The sequence below is a fragment of the Haematobia irritans genome, chromosome 3, assembly GCF_050003625.1.
Source record: "Haematobia irritans isolate KBUSLIRL chromosome 3, ASM5000362v1, whole genome shotgun sequence".
In the NCBI taxonomy this organism is placed as follows: Eukaryota; Metazoa; Arthropoda; class Insecta; order Diptera; family Muscidae; genus Haematobia; species Haematobia irritans.
In genome coordinates, this window is record NC_134399.1 from 145930006 (window position 1) to 145946197 (window position 16192).

Here is a 16192-nt window from a genome sequence, read left to right on the forward strand (position 1 = left end):
AAGATCATGTGATTTGACACCGTTGGACTTTTTTCTTCGGGGTTATTTGAAAGAAAAGGTGTACGTCGATAAGCCAGCAACAATTCAAAAGCTAAAGGATGAGTTAATTCGACACATTAACGGCATAGAACCTCCGTCATAGAAATTTTGGACCATCGGATGAAGTTGTGCCACCGAGGTCGCGGCGCCAATTTTGCCGATATTTTGTTCCATACATAATTGAGTAATACCAATATATCATAACAAAATAAAATTACAATAATTTCCTAAATAGTTTGTGTTTTATTCAAAATCAACATCGGCCCTTGAAATTTTAACCACCCTTTAATAGTGGTTTACAGGAAATACTTTTCTATGCGCTAAAATACATTTTACTATGCTTGGACATTTCGTTGGGAACTAGTTTAAAATGTTCACCTCATCTGCACACAGCACTGATTTGGAAATACAAATGTTGTCAAAATGGGTCGTATCCGTCTATGACGGAAAATGACGATATTACGTTTTTGGCCTTGAAATAAGTTTCCAACACCCAGAGAAGGAATATGATCACCTCAAACACGTTTCAAGAGCTCCATGTTACTTTTTCAAAGCGACCATGTAGCATTTTTGTCGCAAAAATATCAGATACATAATTTCCATGAAAAAGTAACAGTTTGCTCTTGGAACATGGTTGGGGTGATCATATTCCTTCTCTGTGTGAAGACAATATAACGATATCCGTCTGCCTGTTGTAATCATTCTACAGCATTCAATAATGAGGCAGGGCAAATTTAAAGATGGGCTTTATCGGTTTACGTTTGTAGCCCTAGTATAAAAAACCAGCGATTTGCATCTAGGGTCCAAAATTTTCATTTAATTTGCCTCAAGTTGAAAGTCTAGAGGTACTTGAAGTTCACAAATATATGTGGTGTATATACCATCTCTCGAATTTTTGAGCTTCTAGACTGTAAATGGAAATCTAAAGGTTTTTTATCACAATGAAATGAATAGTCTAAGTGAGCCTGATACATCGGGCTGCCACCTAACCTAAAGGTTTTTTTGAGACTATCACATTTGGTTTATATAAACGGATATAAACCAAATGTGATAGTCTCAAAAAAAGTCATTCCAAATTGAGCAATTTGTGAACGAAAAAATTATCGGGTTAAATTGACTCCCAGGGCATTGACAACACAAGTGCTGCCGATGGTAATGGCGTGAGCCGACATTATGATCTATGGTCGCTCACCGCTCGTGTTCATCGACCGTGATGGGTTTAAAATAAATGGCGAATATCATCGGGACGATGTCCTAAAGACAGTAGTGAAGGCCTGGACAGACCATGAACTTTCAAAAAGGACTCATCACCATAGCACTCAGCATGCGCCAACCAAGAATGGCTTAAAGTGGAGGTTCCTACAGCGATGCAAATATTCATTCAATCCAATTTCGTATTCCCTTTAGTAATGCCTTGACTCACTTGCATTAATACGAAGACATTAAACTATGTTTCCTTTCGTTCTTTGTTGTCATCTTGACATGCCCCATTATAAACTCATAGAACAGCGGGAGCCTTCATTTAAGGAACAACAAGTAACTAACACCACAAGCGACAGCAAAACTAGAAGCACCATGGCAAGAGACAATTATTATAATTCTTTCCTCCTAGCATTTTTCCCTCTATTTCGTTTCATTCTTTCATTATCCTTGCTATAAAAAACTTTTGCAAAATAAGAAGTATTGTGTCAGCGTCAACATCATCTGAAAGCAACAGGAACCATGGGGCTACGAGAAAGAGAAGTTCTAGGACTACGTCAATGATACCATTAGGGGTTTTTTTAGTGCGAACAAGAAAATCTGCCCAAAGGAGAATAAAGTGAAACTATGAAATATTTGTTATATGCGAAAATTAGGATGGTGGATAATATTTCCGCTAAAAAGAGGGTATATAACAAAAGCAACATTTATTTCAACAGAGTGACAATGGGGTTGTGCTAATTTTTAATTTTAACTTTGATGCAAACGCCTCACAACTACACATTACACATCTTACAAAAGTGCAAGTGAAAAGGGATTTAGGTAAGGTTGGAGTCCCAATAGAGAGTATTTAAGAGATGCTTTAAAAATGTAGCGAAAATATGAAGTAGCAAGATAATTGGGAAATATCTACTGAAATCGGGGTACATATAATAGAAGCTGTTGTAGAAACCAATTTCAAATTGTATTTGGTTTACATGCTGAAAGTCATGCGGAAATCTACAATAGAAAAGACGTGGGAAAATTCAACACTAGATCAACTATGCTGAAGCTATGTGACAAGTACAGTCGCCTCAATTCCTACCCGTCCTACCTATCGTCTGTAATCATGATGTGGCCCATGATGACCACGATTGAACTGTTGATAGAATTCTAGAATTTTGACAAAATTTTGTACATGCAATTTGGAAACAATTTTCCATTTATAGAAATAAAATTTTGATAACATTTTCTATAGAAGTAAAATTTTGACAAAATTTTCTATATAAATAAAATTTTTACAAAATTTTCTAATGAAATAAAATTTTGACAAAATTTTCCATTGAAATAAAATTTTGACAAAATTTTCCATTGAAATAAAATTTTGACAAAATTTTGTGTTGAAATAAAATTTTGTTGAAATAAAATTTTGTCAAAATTTTCTATAAAAACAAAATTTTGACAAAATTTTCTATAAAAACAACATTTTGACAAAATTTTCTATACAACTAAAATTTTGACAAAATTTGTTATAGAAATAAAATTTTCATAAAGTTTGTTATATTTTTTTTTTATAGAAATAAAGTTTTGACCAAATTTTCTATAGAAATAAATTTGTGACAAAATTTTCTTTAGAAATAAAATTTTTAAAAATTTTTTATAGAAACAAAATTTTCTATTGAAATAAAATTTTGGCAACATTTCACAAAATTTGCTATATTTTTAAATTTGTGACAAAATTTTCTTTAGAAATATAATTTTTAAAAATTTTTTATAGAAACAAAATTTTCTATTGAAATAAAATTTTGACAACATTTCACAAAATTTGCTATATTTTTTTCAATAGAAATAAAATTTTCAATGCTAATAAAATTTTGACAAAATTTTCTATAGAACTAAAATTTTGACAACATTTCACAAAATTTGCTATATTTTTTTCTATAGAAATAAAATTTTGACAACATTTTCTATAGCAATAAAATTGTCTATAGAAAGAAAATTTGACAAAAGTGTCTATAGAAATAAAATGTTGACAAAAATTTTTTATATTTTTTTTTCAATAGAAATAAAATTTTGACAAAATTTTCTATAGAAATAAAATTTTGACAAAGTTTTCTATAGAAATAAAATTTTGACAAAGTTTTCTATAGAAATAAAATTTTGACAACATTTTCTATAAAAATAAAATTTTGACAAAGTTTTGTATAGAAATAAAGTTTCGACAAAGTTTTCTACAGAAATAAAACTTTGACAAAATTTTCTATAGAAATAAAATTTTGAAACAATTTTCTACAAAAATAAACTTTTGACAAAATTTTCTATAGAAATAAAATTTGGACAAAATTTTCTATTGAAATAAAATTTGGACTAAATTTTCTATTGAAATAAAATTTTGACAAAATTTTCTATGGAAATGAAATTTTGACAAAAATTTCTGTAGAAATGAAATTTTTGACAAAAATTTCTATAGAAATGAAATTTGACAAAATTTTCTATAGATAAAAAATTGCCAAAATGTTCTACAGAAAAAAAATTAAATGGAAATACGATTATTAAAAAAAAATGAATATCTTTTTATTTTAATTCTCGTGTAAGGTTATACTATTAAATACATTGTAAGTTCTCCCTTTTTGAAGAAATAGTAATTTCCCTAATTGGTGCTAGCGAAAGTCGTTAAAACGTATTTTCTTCATACGAACCACAAAAAGTTTGAATTAAGTTTGAATTTTAATTTGGTAGATTTTTGGTAAGATTTTCTTCAAACAGTTAATAGGAAAAATCTTTGAGTTACTTAACATAGGATGTGCCATAGCTATGTTCCTTAATCAAATAAATTTCTTGGCCCTAATCAATCGTAATTTCTTAATCTAGAATTCAGCATTCAACACTTACCCTGCCTTTCGTTGAGTATTTATCATCATCTTTGGTTATACCAGAATCCTCAGAAATATCACCAAATGACCTGCCACCCGCTGGCATACGAGTAAAATCTGTTTGATTCTCGGGTGCTATACCAAAAATGAAAGGTCCCTCATGCAAATGGCTGCTATTAGCCGTTGACGATGGTGATGTAGTCAAAGTGTGATGACTCTTGGAGAAGTCCATGTTACGGCGATTACAGAAATCATCTTCGAAACGTGAAGATTTCCCATAATAATCGGCTTCATTAATATCATAGCAAGGACGATTGCCAGTAGAGCCAGAGCCAAGACCGCCAGAACTACCGCCACCACCACCACAACCAATTCGTTGGTTGGTGGTCGTTGTTGCCTGCAAGATATTCTCCGTATTGACGTAATAGTTGTTGGATACTACCGAAGTAGAACCATAATTGCTAATGTTGCCATAACGTGGCGTTGATGTCAAAGCTGTCGAAACACTGGCAAACTGATGATTTGACTGTTGCTGCTGCTGCTGCTGTTGTTGGGCCATCTCCGTTGTAGGCGTTATTGAATCGAATATAAAATCACTGGAGGCCTGTGTAGGCGATGGTGGACTACCATAGGGATAGCCAATGTGGTGCGGTGATGACTGCAAGTGTTGATTGTACTGCTGGGAGAGGATATCAAAATCATTGAAGCCATGTAAACCTTTGGCACTATCACGTTTCTGTTGTTGCACATATGGAGAGATATAGGATTTCTGTTGTCGTTGCGACGACGACAATAACAACTCATGCTGTTGATGCTTGTGATTTAAGCTTTGTTGCTGTTGCTTCTTTTTGCTATTCGAACTACTGCCATTGCTACTGCTGCTGCTGCTGCAACTGCCCCCACTACTTCCTTGTTTGGCCACTATCACTTGCGGTTTCCTTTCGGCCAACAAAGGTCTCTGGGAATTATTGAAGGGATGATCTCGTGATGTCATAATCGAAGTCGATGTGGAGTACAACGACATATTATCATCCTCATCGTCCATATAGGGATTATAGGGTTTCTGTGTCTTCGCTTGCAAGTGTGGAAATTTTTGACTATAATAGCTGCTGCTGTTATAGGTGGTCTGCGGTGGATTGGGAGGAGGCAGCGGAGGAGGTTGTTGCGAATTGGAGTTGCTTTTGTTTGTCGTTGAATTACCAAATAATTTTGCCAATTTTACTGTCATTGTGTCGGTAATGTTGATGTTGGCTTATGAGGACGATATTGCTATTGCTTGCCAAAGGCCAGCTCTGCGCTTCGCTTCAAAAAAGGATCTCAACCAAGATGATGGTGGTTTTGGTTGTCTTGGTTTCTTGAAAAACTAAGCACGTTTTCAATTTAAAATCTGCTTGAAGTGGTATACGTTTATCTGAGATATCAAATATTTCCTTTGCCGCTTGACTTGCTGACTTACTTTGATATTTTATATGTGACGAGACAAGAACGAGGAGAACAAACTACACGATGTATCCAAGAAGTGAACCTATAACGAAAACAAAAACAAAATGAGTTGAGTATGGTAAATATATAATACGAAAATATATACGCTGAGAGAAAACATGCTTTTGATTGATTTATATAAGATCATTTTTGGAAGCAATATATGAGGAGATCTGTATATAACACTTACTCCTAAAATAGGCTAAAACCCTTTTATGATCAACAAGTTAGGTCTTTTACAGAAGCTGAATAAACGATAAAAATGTAATGCATGGAAAAAAAGCTTTGTAAGGGAATAATTATAATACTAATATAAACGTAGCGATTAACCCTTTGACTACTGAAATCCACAACAGAAAATGATACCAAAATGATACCGTGGTGCAATGGTTAGCATGCCCGCCTTGCATACACAAGGTCGTGGGTTCGATTCCTGCTTCGACCGAACACCAAAAAGTTTTTCAGCGATGGATTATCCCACCTCAGTAATGCTGGTGACATTTCTGAGGGTTTCAAAGCTTCTCTAAGTGGTTTCACTGCAATGTGGAACGCCGTTCGGACTCGGCTATAAAAAGGAGGTCCCTTGTCATTGAGCTTAACACGGAATCGGGCAGCACTCAGTGATAAGAGAGAAGTTCACCAATGTGGTATCACAATGGACTGAATAGTCTAAGTGAGCCTAATACATCGGGCTGCCACCTAACCTAACCTAAAATGATACCGAACTCTAATTCCCCGCTTAGTTTCGATTAATTTCTCAGTGTTATTTTAGAGACATATAATTTTCCATATTGGTGGGTAAAATGCATTTTTATACATCAACTACAAATACGCAATTTTGATACAATTTTTCTACTGTACGTCTCTTGTAAATGGACATTTATACAAAAACTATAGCTGATGTTATTTCAGATTCTTTTTATACCCTCCACCATAGGATGGGGGGTATATTAACTTTGTCATTCCGTTTGTAGCATATCGAAATATTGCTCTAACACCCCATAAAATATATATATTCTGGGTCGTGGTGAAACTCTAAGTCGATCTAAGCATGTCCGTCCGGCCGTCAGTTGCAATCACGCTAATTTCCGAACGAAACAAGCTATCAACTTGAAACTTGGCACAAGTAGCTGTTATTAATGTAGGTCGGATGGTATTGCAAATGGGCCATATCGGTCCAGTTTTATGTATAGCCCCCATATAAACGGACCCTCATATTTGGCTTGCGGAACCTCTTAGAGAAGCATATTTCATCCGATATGGCTGAAATTTGGTACATGGTGTTGGTATATGGTCTCTAACAACATCGGTCCATAATTATATATAGCCCCCATATAAACAGATCTCCAGATCTGTTGGTGTTGCATGGTGTTGATATATGGTCTCTAACAACCATGCAAAAATTGGTCCACAGCGGTCCACAATTATATATAGCCCCCATATAAAACGATCCCCAGATTTGGCTTGCGGAGCTTCAAAGAGAAGCAAATTTCATCTGATCCGCCTTAAATTTTGTACATGGTGTTGGTTCATGGTCTCTAACAACCATGCAAAAACTGGTCCACATCGGTCCATAATTGTATATAGCCCCCATATAAACCGATACCAAGATTTGGCTTGCGGAGCCTCAAAGAGAAGCAAATTTCATCCGATCCGCCTGAAATTTTGTACAGGGTGTTGGTTATGGTCTCTAACAACCATGCGAAAATTGGTCCACATCGGTCCATAATTGTATATAGCCCCCATATAAACCGATACCAAGATTTGGCTTGCGGAGCCTCTAAGACAAGCATATTTAATCCGATCCGGCTGAAATTTGGTACATGGTGTTGGTATATGGTCTCTAACAATCATGCAAAAATTGCCAACATCGGTCCATAATTATATATAGCCCCAATATAAACCGATCCCCAGATTTGGCTCAAAGAGAAGCAAATTTCATCCGATCTGGTTGAAATTTTGAACGTGGTGTTAGTATATGGCCGCTAACAACCATACCAAAATTGTTCCATATCGGTCTATAGTTAAGTTAGGTTAAAGTGGCAGCCCGATTAAGTTTCAGACCCACTTAGACTTTTCAATCCATTGTTATATCCCCATTGGCTATATCCCCAATCGCACAAAAATTGGTCCATATCGGTTCATAATCATGGTTGCCACCAAAAATAATCTACCAAAATTTTATTTCTATAGAAAATTTTGTCAAATTTGTATTTTTATAAATTTGTAATTTTAGCAAAATTTTATTTCTACAGAAAATTTTGTTAAAATTTTATTCTATAGAAAATTTTGTTCAAATTTTATTTCAATAGAAAATTTCGTCAAAATTTTATTTCTACAGTAAATTTTGTCAAAATTTTATTTCTATAGAAAATTTTATCAAAATTTTATTTCTATAGAAAAATTTGTCAAACTGAATTATATACGTATTTAGTCGGTCTTTTTTAATAATTATATACCACGTATGGACGGTGTTAGGAGGTTTTAAGATACCTTGCCATCGGCAAGGGTTACCGCAACCCAAGTAATTCGATTGTGGATGGCAGTGTTTAGAAGAAGTTTCTACGCAATCCATAGTGGAGGGTACATAAGCTTCGGCCTAGCCGAACTTACGGCCGTATATACTTGTTTGTATTTTCTCTTACACTTTGACTAATGTTAGGGCAAATAGCGCTTATTTTCATATTCTCTTTATTTCACTACTTCACAAAAAATAGGACAAATATCGAATGTTATCATTACATTTCTGTGTCATATTTAAGAATCTGAATTTTTCCTGGGTGTATTTATGTCACGTATGTATGTTAATGTAAGACGAGAATTCATTTGAGTGTTTTTACTTTGTTTTGTTTTCTTTACTAACCGAGTTAAGTGCTGCTATTATAGTACAAGGAAGGCACATCCACAAGCGGATATTATTTCATGCAGCAAATGATGTATGGGACACTGACTAGTTTCTGTTTTGTATTCTCTTTGCTGATGGTGGAAAACTACAATTGTAAGAAATTCATATAGAAACATTGGTTTAAGCAGAGCCACCGTGGTGCAATGGTTAGCATGCCCGCCTTGCATACACAAGGTCGTGAGTTTGATTCCTGCTTCGGCCGAACACCAAAAAAAAAGTTTTTCAGCGGTGGACTGGATTATAGCACACTTCAGTAATGCTGGTGACATTTCTGAGGGTTTCAAAACTGCTCTAAGTGGTCGGAGTCGTAAAAATGTTGCTCGACTCCGACTCCGGATAAAGTACATTTTTTAAAATACTTCACATTCTTGCAACTAAACAAGTTTTTACGCAAATTAGTTTCCATTGCGTTATTCATTAGATCAATGTACGGTATGACTGTAAATGAAAAGCAACTTCCAATTACGGAGATCATTTTATGCTTCCTAGAATGTTAGACTAGCGGACGGGCTGAATCGATCCATTTTAATGCCCACCACCACAACAATTTATTTGCAATATTTCAATCGATTTTATTTTGTTAATTTTATTTTAAGATCATATACCTATATACATATGTCGAATATTGAAATAAAGAAAATTTTGTCAAAGTTTTATTTCTACAGAATTTTTTTCCAAATTTTTTATTTCTAAAGAAAATTTTATCAAATTTTTATTTCTAAAGAAAATTTTATCAAAATTTTATTTCTATAGAAAATTTTGTCAAATTTTTTTTCATATTTGTTGTTTTGATCTAAGCTTTAAAACCATTGCGTTGACTAAACTGCAACCAACAGAAGAAAAGAATGTTGTCAAATTTATTTGGGCAAAGCCTTATAGTCTGCAAGATGGTTGGATGGACGCACGTTTCGGAATTACCACATTCCTCATCAGCATCCTCAACTTGCAGCAAAACTATCAACCAATTATAAGAATAAATTCAGGCAGTCAGTCACTAAACCCAAAGTGAATCGCACTTGAACCTTCCGAAAAAAGGTTTATGATAGCCGGCCATTGCCGAAATAAATTTTTTTTCTATAGAAAATTTTACAAAATTTTATTTCTAAAGAAAATTTTGTCAATTTTTTTTATAGAAAATTTTTTCAAAATTGTGTTTTTATGGAAAATTTTATCAAAATTTGATTTCTATAGAAAGTTTTTTAAAAATTTTATCTCTATAGAAAATTTTGTCAAAATTTTATTTCTATAGAAAATTTTGTCAAAATTTCATTTCTATAGAAAATTTTGTCAAAATTTTATTTCTATAGAAAATTTTGTAAAAATTTTTATTTCTATTGATAATTTTTTCAAAAAATTATTTCTATAGAAAATTTTGTCAAAATTTTATTTCTATAGCCAATTTTGTCAAAGTATAATTTCTATAAAAAAATTTGTCAAAATTTTATTTCTATAGAAAATTTTGCAAACTTTTATTTTTATAGAAATTTTGTCAAAATTTTATTTTTATAGAAAATTCTGCAAAATTTTGTTTCTATAGAAAATTTTGTCAAAATTTTATTTCTATAAAAAATTGGTCAAAAATTTATTTCTTTAGAAAATTTTGCAAACTTTTGTTTCTATAGAAAATTTTGCAATATTTTATTTCTATATAGAATATCGCAAAATTTTATTTCTATAGAAAATTTTGTCAAACTTTTATTTCTATAGAAAATTTTGCAAAATTTTATTTCTATATAGAATATTGCAACATTTTATTTCTATAGAAAATTTTGCAAAATTTTATTTCTATTGATAAATTTCTAAAAATTTTATTTCTATAGAAAATTTTGCAAAATTTTAATTCTATAAAAAATGTTGTCAACATTTTATTTCTATAGCCAATTTTGTCAAAGTTTTATTTCTATAAAAAAATTTGTCAAAATTTTATTTCTGTAGAAAATTTTGCAAACTTTTATTTTTATAGAAATTTTTTTCAACTTTTATTTCTATAGAAAATTTTGCAAAATTTTATTTCTATAGAAAATTATGCAAAATTTTATTTCTATAAAAAATTTTGTCAAAATTTTATTTCTATAGAAAATTTTGCAAAGTTTTATCTGTATTGATAATTTTCTCAAAATTTTATTTCTATAGAAAATTTTGCAAACTTTTATTTCTGTAGAAAATTTTGCAAAATATTATTTCTATTGATAATTTTTTAAAAAAATTATTTCTATAGAAAATTTTGTTAAAATTTTATTTCTATAGAAAATGTTGTCAAAATTTGATTTCTATAAAAAACATTAGTCAAAATTTTATTTCTATAGATATTTTGGTAAAAATTTTAATATTTATACAGAAAATTGTCTCAAAATTTTATTTCTATAGCAAATTTTCTCAAAATTTTAAGTATTTTAGATTTTATGGAAATTTAGATCTAAATACTAGAGAGTGTAGTGTAGTCGGTCCGTCCAACTTTAGACTTTCCTTATTTGTTTTTTTTTTTTTTTTCTAAAATTGTGTTTCGTCCCATAACGTTATATAAATTATATAAATAAAATACACTGAAAAAAAAGCATGCCCAGTTCCAAAGATTTTGTCTTTACTTTAAAAAATTTGGTATTGATTCCGCGCCAAAGAAGCGAAGAATATAAGTAAGATACTTTTAAGAATCAATTCTCTTTTAAATTTGGGTTTGGTGTACTTGCTTCTAGGAAGCAAATTTTTCGCTTTATCAGTTTTTTTCTTCATATGCTATCAAAGTCTTTTAAAAACGAGTTAACGACAACTTTATTTTCCAAATTAAGACTCGACTTCCAGTAGAAATTATGCTATGTTTTAAGTAAAAATGTCTTTAAAATAAAGTGTTGAAAAACATGTCCTATATTTGAACGATTTTTTGCTTTGTAGTCACGATACAAAAAGACAACAAATTTAAAGACAATTTCATTAAATTTAAAGAGTTTTTCTGAATTATGAAAGTCAAGTTGACCTTAGCCCAAACCTTTTTTCTTTCATGTTATGATACCCATTTTTAAGTGAAATCACTTAATCATAAGGACAATACGACTTCATTGAAAAGTTTATCGACTTTTGGACAAGGAAAAAAACTTTATATTAGAGAAAGACGCCTTTCTCTATGCTAAGCAAAGTTTGCATTCGTATTTTAAAGACATGAACTATTTGATTTCACGATAGCATTTTTTTTAGTGTACATAGATTTTGTAGAAGTGTATACAAATTTGTCTAATTTATATAGCTCGCATTTACGGGGTACCGTGTAATAGTTATATTACCCGCAGTCGACTCCGGAGTCGGAGTCGAGGCTGATGAAAAATGCTGGAGTCGGAGTCGAGCAAAATTGACTCGACTCCACAGCCCTGGTTAAAACCAAGAAAATGTAATGCCCTGTGGTGTACTTTTTTAACTGCAATTCACAAATTTACTGTAGTTCATTCTTACTAAATGTTGGAATCGTACGAAAGGTGACTTAAAATAACCCTATATTTCAAATTTCAAGCAAATCTTGTTTGAGAGGAAAACATTTTTTGTGTCCAATGTCAATATTTAACATAAACTATTTTTTCGTTGTCACAGTTTATAGTTGGTATATGATACAAGAGAAAAATACCATCACATACGAAGGCCATAGAAACATTATAATTTGGGTTTGATGTTACCCAAATGATATGACTGCATTGAAATTTTTTACATTTCCAATGTTAAAATGCCACATATTTTTCTCCTGTATTTAATTTTTTTTTTCGATATATTTTTCTCCCCTTTACTTCACTGTACAATATAATGACAATAATGCATAATACGATGGGAAGTTGCAACTCAGTTTTAAGAAAAGGAACTACAACAAAACCAACAAGAAATAAAATGTCATAAAGAGACAGCAACAAACGTAACTTTTTATAAAGAACAATGTAATATAAACCACATCAGCAACAAACCTAACTCTTCTTATGAAGTCTTGTTCCAAACATAAAGGAGGTTTGTACATTCATCTCTTCATTTTTTATTTTATTTTATTTAATTTTTTTTTTTTTTGACGCACTATAAAATAGTTGGAAGCCCAAGTGAATGCATTAAAGAACTTATGATAGAATGGAATGAGTGAAGGCTGGTATGCTAAATGGTAAAATGGACGGACAGCCTGTCAGGGAGAGAGTGCGGCTGTCTGACAAAGTGTAACAAAAGTTAAGACAGGAAGTTAAGTAACGGATATACAAGAATTGAGCTTGAGAAATATACTTATTTCATTTTTTTATTTGTTTATTGTTTGCAACAGCTTTGTCACTGCTTTAGAGTTTTATTATGGCATTTGCTAATATCGTGATATGAAATAAAGGAAATATTATGAGTTTTGTGAAACTCATAGAAATATTGTGGGAAAATTCACTGGGGAAATTTTTGCCATGGTTTTATTTAGTGGCAAGAGCGATATACGAAAGATGATCGAATAAATATGAAGAATAGAAAATGATTTGATAGATTTGATTTAACTGATATTTTTGCAAAAAATATGTTATGAATTATTTTTGTACTTCTAAATACAAGCATTCTTATAATAATGTGTACCAAGTGATCCAAAATCTATAATTCTTCGCATATAATATCTCGCTTGTGTGTAGATAAACCTGTTAAGTTTATAATAATAATGAAAGTTTAAAATTATACTGCTGCTTTGAAGAATTTCATACTTAATCTGCTCAATGTCCCTACATGAAGATACCCCTTTTCCTAAAAAGTTAAAAATAAATTTTTAGTTTTTATACCCTCCACCATAGGATGGGGGTATATTAACTTTGTCATTCCGTTTTTAACACATCGAAATATTGCTGTAAGACCCCATAAAGTATATATATTCTGGGTCGTGGTGAAATTCTGAGTCGATCTGAGCATGTCCGTCCGTCCGTCTGTTGAAATCACGCTAACTTCCGAACGAAACAAGCTATCGCCTTGAAACTTGGCATAAGTAGTTGTTATTGATGTAGGTCGGATGGATGGGAGCCACCGTGGTGCAATGGTTAGCATGCCCGCCTTGCATACACAAGGTCGTGGGTTCGATTCCTGCTAAGACCGAACACCAAAAAGTTTTTCAGCGGTGGATTATCCCACCTCAGTAATGCTGGTGACATTTCTGAGGGTTTCAAAGCTTCTCTAAGTGGTTTCACTGGAATGTGGAACGCCGTTCGGACTCGGCTATAAAAAGGAGGTCCCTTGTCATTGAGCTTAACATGGAATCGGGCAGCACTCAGTGATAAGAGAGAAGTTCACCACTGTGGTATCACAATGGACTGAATAGTCTAAGTGAGCTTGATACATCGGGCTGCCACATAACCTAACCTAACCTAGGTCGGATGGTATTGCAAATGGGCCATATCGGTCCACTTTTACGTATAGCCCCCATATAAACGGACCCCCAAATTTGGTTTGCGATTGCTCTAAAAGAAGCAAATTTCATCCGATCCGGCTGAAATTTGGTACGTGGTGTTAGTATATGGTCTCTAACAACCATGCAAAAATTGGTCCACATCGGTCCATAATTATATATAGCCCTCATATAAACCGATCCCCCGATTTGACTTGCGGAGCCTCTAAGAGAAGCAAATTTTATCCGATCCGGCTGAAATTTGGTATCTGGAGTTAGTATATGGTCTCTAATGACCATGCAAAAATTGGTCCACATCGGTCCATAATTATATATAGCACCCATATAAACCGATCACCAGATTAGACCTCCGGAACCCCTTGGAAGAGGTGTTAGTAAATGGCCTCTAACAACCATGCAAAAATTGATCCATATCGGTCTATAGTTATATATAGCCGATCCCCAAAATAATCTACCAAAATTTTATTTCTATAGAAAATTTTGTCAAAATTTTATTACTATAGAAAATTTTGTCAAAATTTTATTTCTATAGAAAGTTTTGTCAACATTTTATTATTATAGAAAATTTTTTTCAAACTTGTATTACTATACAAAATTTTGTCAAAATTTTATTACTATAGAAAATTTTGTCAAAATTTTATTACTATAGAAAATTTTGTCAAACTTGTATTACTACAGAAAAGTTTGTCAAAATTTTATTACTATAGAAAATTTTGTCAAAATTTTATTACTATAGAAAATTTTGTCAACATTTTATTACTATAGAAAATTTTTTCAAACTTGTATTTCTATAGAAAATTTTGTCAACATTTTATTACTATAGAAAATTTAGTCAAAATTTTATTACTATAGAAAATTTTGTCAAAATTTTATTACCATAGAAAATTTTGTCAAAATTTTATTACTATAGAAACTTTTGTCAAAATTTTATTATTATAGAAAATTTTGTCAAAATTTTATTACTATAGAAAATTTTGTCCAAATTTTATTGCTATAGAAAATTTTGTCAAAATGTTATTTCTATAGAAAATTTTGTCAAAATTTTATTACTATAGAAAATGTTGTCAAAATTTTATTACTATAGAAAATTTTTTCGAACTGAATTATTTACGTATTTAATCGGCCTTTTTTATTTAATATACCTCGTATGGACTAACTTACAATTGAGAAGAAGTTTTTAGTTAAGAAGTTTAAGATATCTTGCCATCGGCAAGTGTTACCGCAACCCAAATAATTCGATTATGGATGACAGTCTTTAGTACAAGTTTCTATGCAATCCATGGTGGAGGGTACATAAGATTCGGCCTGGCCGAACTTACTTGTTTTTTTTTTCTTAATTACATTTTTTACATTCTACATCTCAAAAGTAACTCATTATATTTTCATAATTCTGTTTGGAAATATACGGTCCGATATCACCAATAATGTTAGGTACTATTGTTTACTATTTTACTTATTTCGAAAATCCTCAATAAAACCTCCTGCTTTGATTTTTATTCACGAATTCGGCGAACATGTAAGAAATTTGGAAAGGTTAATTTTATATATTTATGCCGGAATCACTTTCGTATATTTATACAGGAGAACTAAGCCATAGGCTTAAAAGCAACGTGATCCTTTAATAATGAAAAATTGAAATAAATCCTCTAAAATATGTTGGAGTTCGTGAATGAATGCAAGAAAAAATCAACAACATATAAATTCTAAGCATCAAGTCACACATTAAACTCAACTTCCAAAAAAACAACATCAGAAAAACAAACAAACAATACCAAATTTATAGCATTTTAAAATTTCCATTTCAATGTTCAGTGTCCAATGCTCCCCCGAAAATGGCAAATGTACTTGGTAACAGGTCTAACATTAGTATAGCAAACATGCTACTAAATTCTCACTTTGCTTTTATGGACAGATCAACAATCCAAATTGGAGGGGGGCAATAACATTCAACTAAACTACAATGGCCAGCGTCAACACCATACAATTCAATTTCCCCTGGTGGTTTATGACGATAAATATTTTTAATGTTGGCCGTATTTTTCAGTTGAGAGTGGTCAGTTTTGTTTATATGGACTTGCAACAACTGCTGAAAATGGGAAAAAATCAACAAGCGTTAAATTGGGTCAAAAAGTACTGCTTTTTTTGTTTGATATCGCTGTTAAACTCATAAAATTTGTTAACAAAAATGGGCTATTAAAAATGTTATGGCTAATTGGGGGAGGGTGAACTGATTTCTTTTTCGTTTTATTACCCCACTTCATTTGGTATAATGATGTATGTGGAATAAAAATATGATGAACATTAAAAAGCAGACAATTAAATGCATCAATGGGA

At 31.7% G+C, this 16192-nt stretch overlaps 1 protein-coding gene across 1 annotated transcript in view; it reads right to left on the reverse strand.

Moving 5' to 3' along the window:
- RhoU overlaps window positions 1–16192 on the reverse strand; it is a 453815-nt gene that overhangs the window by 182868 nt on the left and 254755 nt on the right. Inside the window, 1 exon segment of the mRNA XM_075298733.1 lies at window positions 4111–5616. Within this exon segment, the coding sequence (XP_075154848.1) occupies window positions 4111–5319 (1209 nt within the window). The 5' untranslated portion in view covers window positions 5320–5616.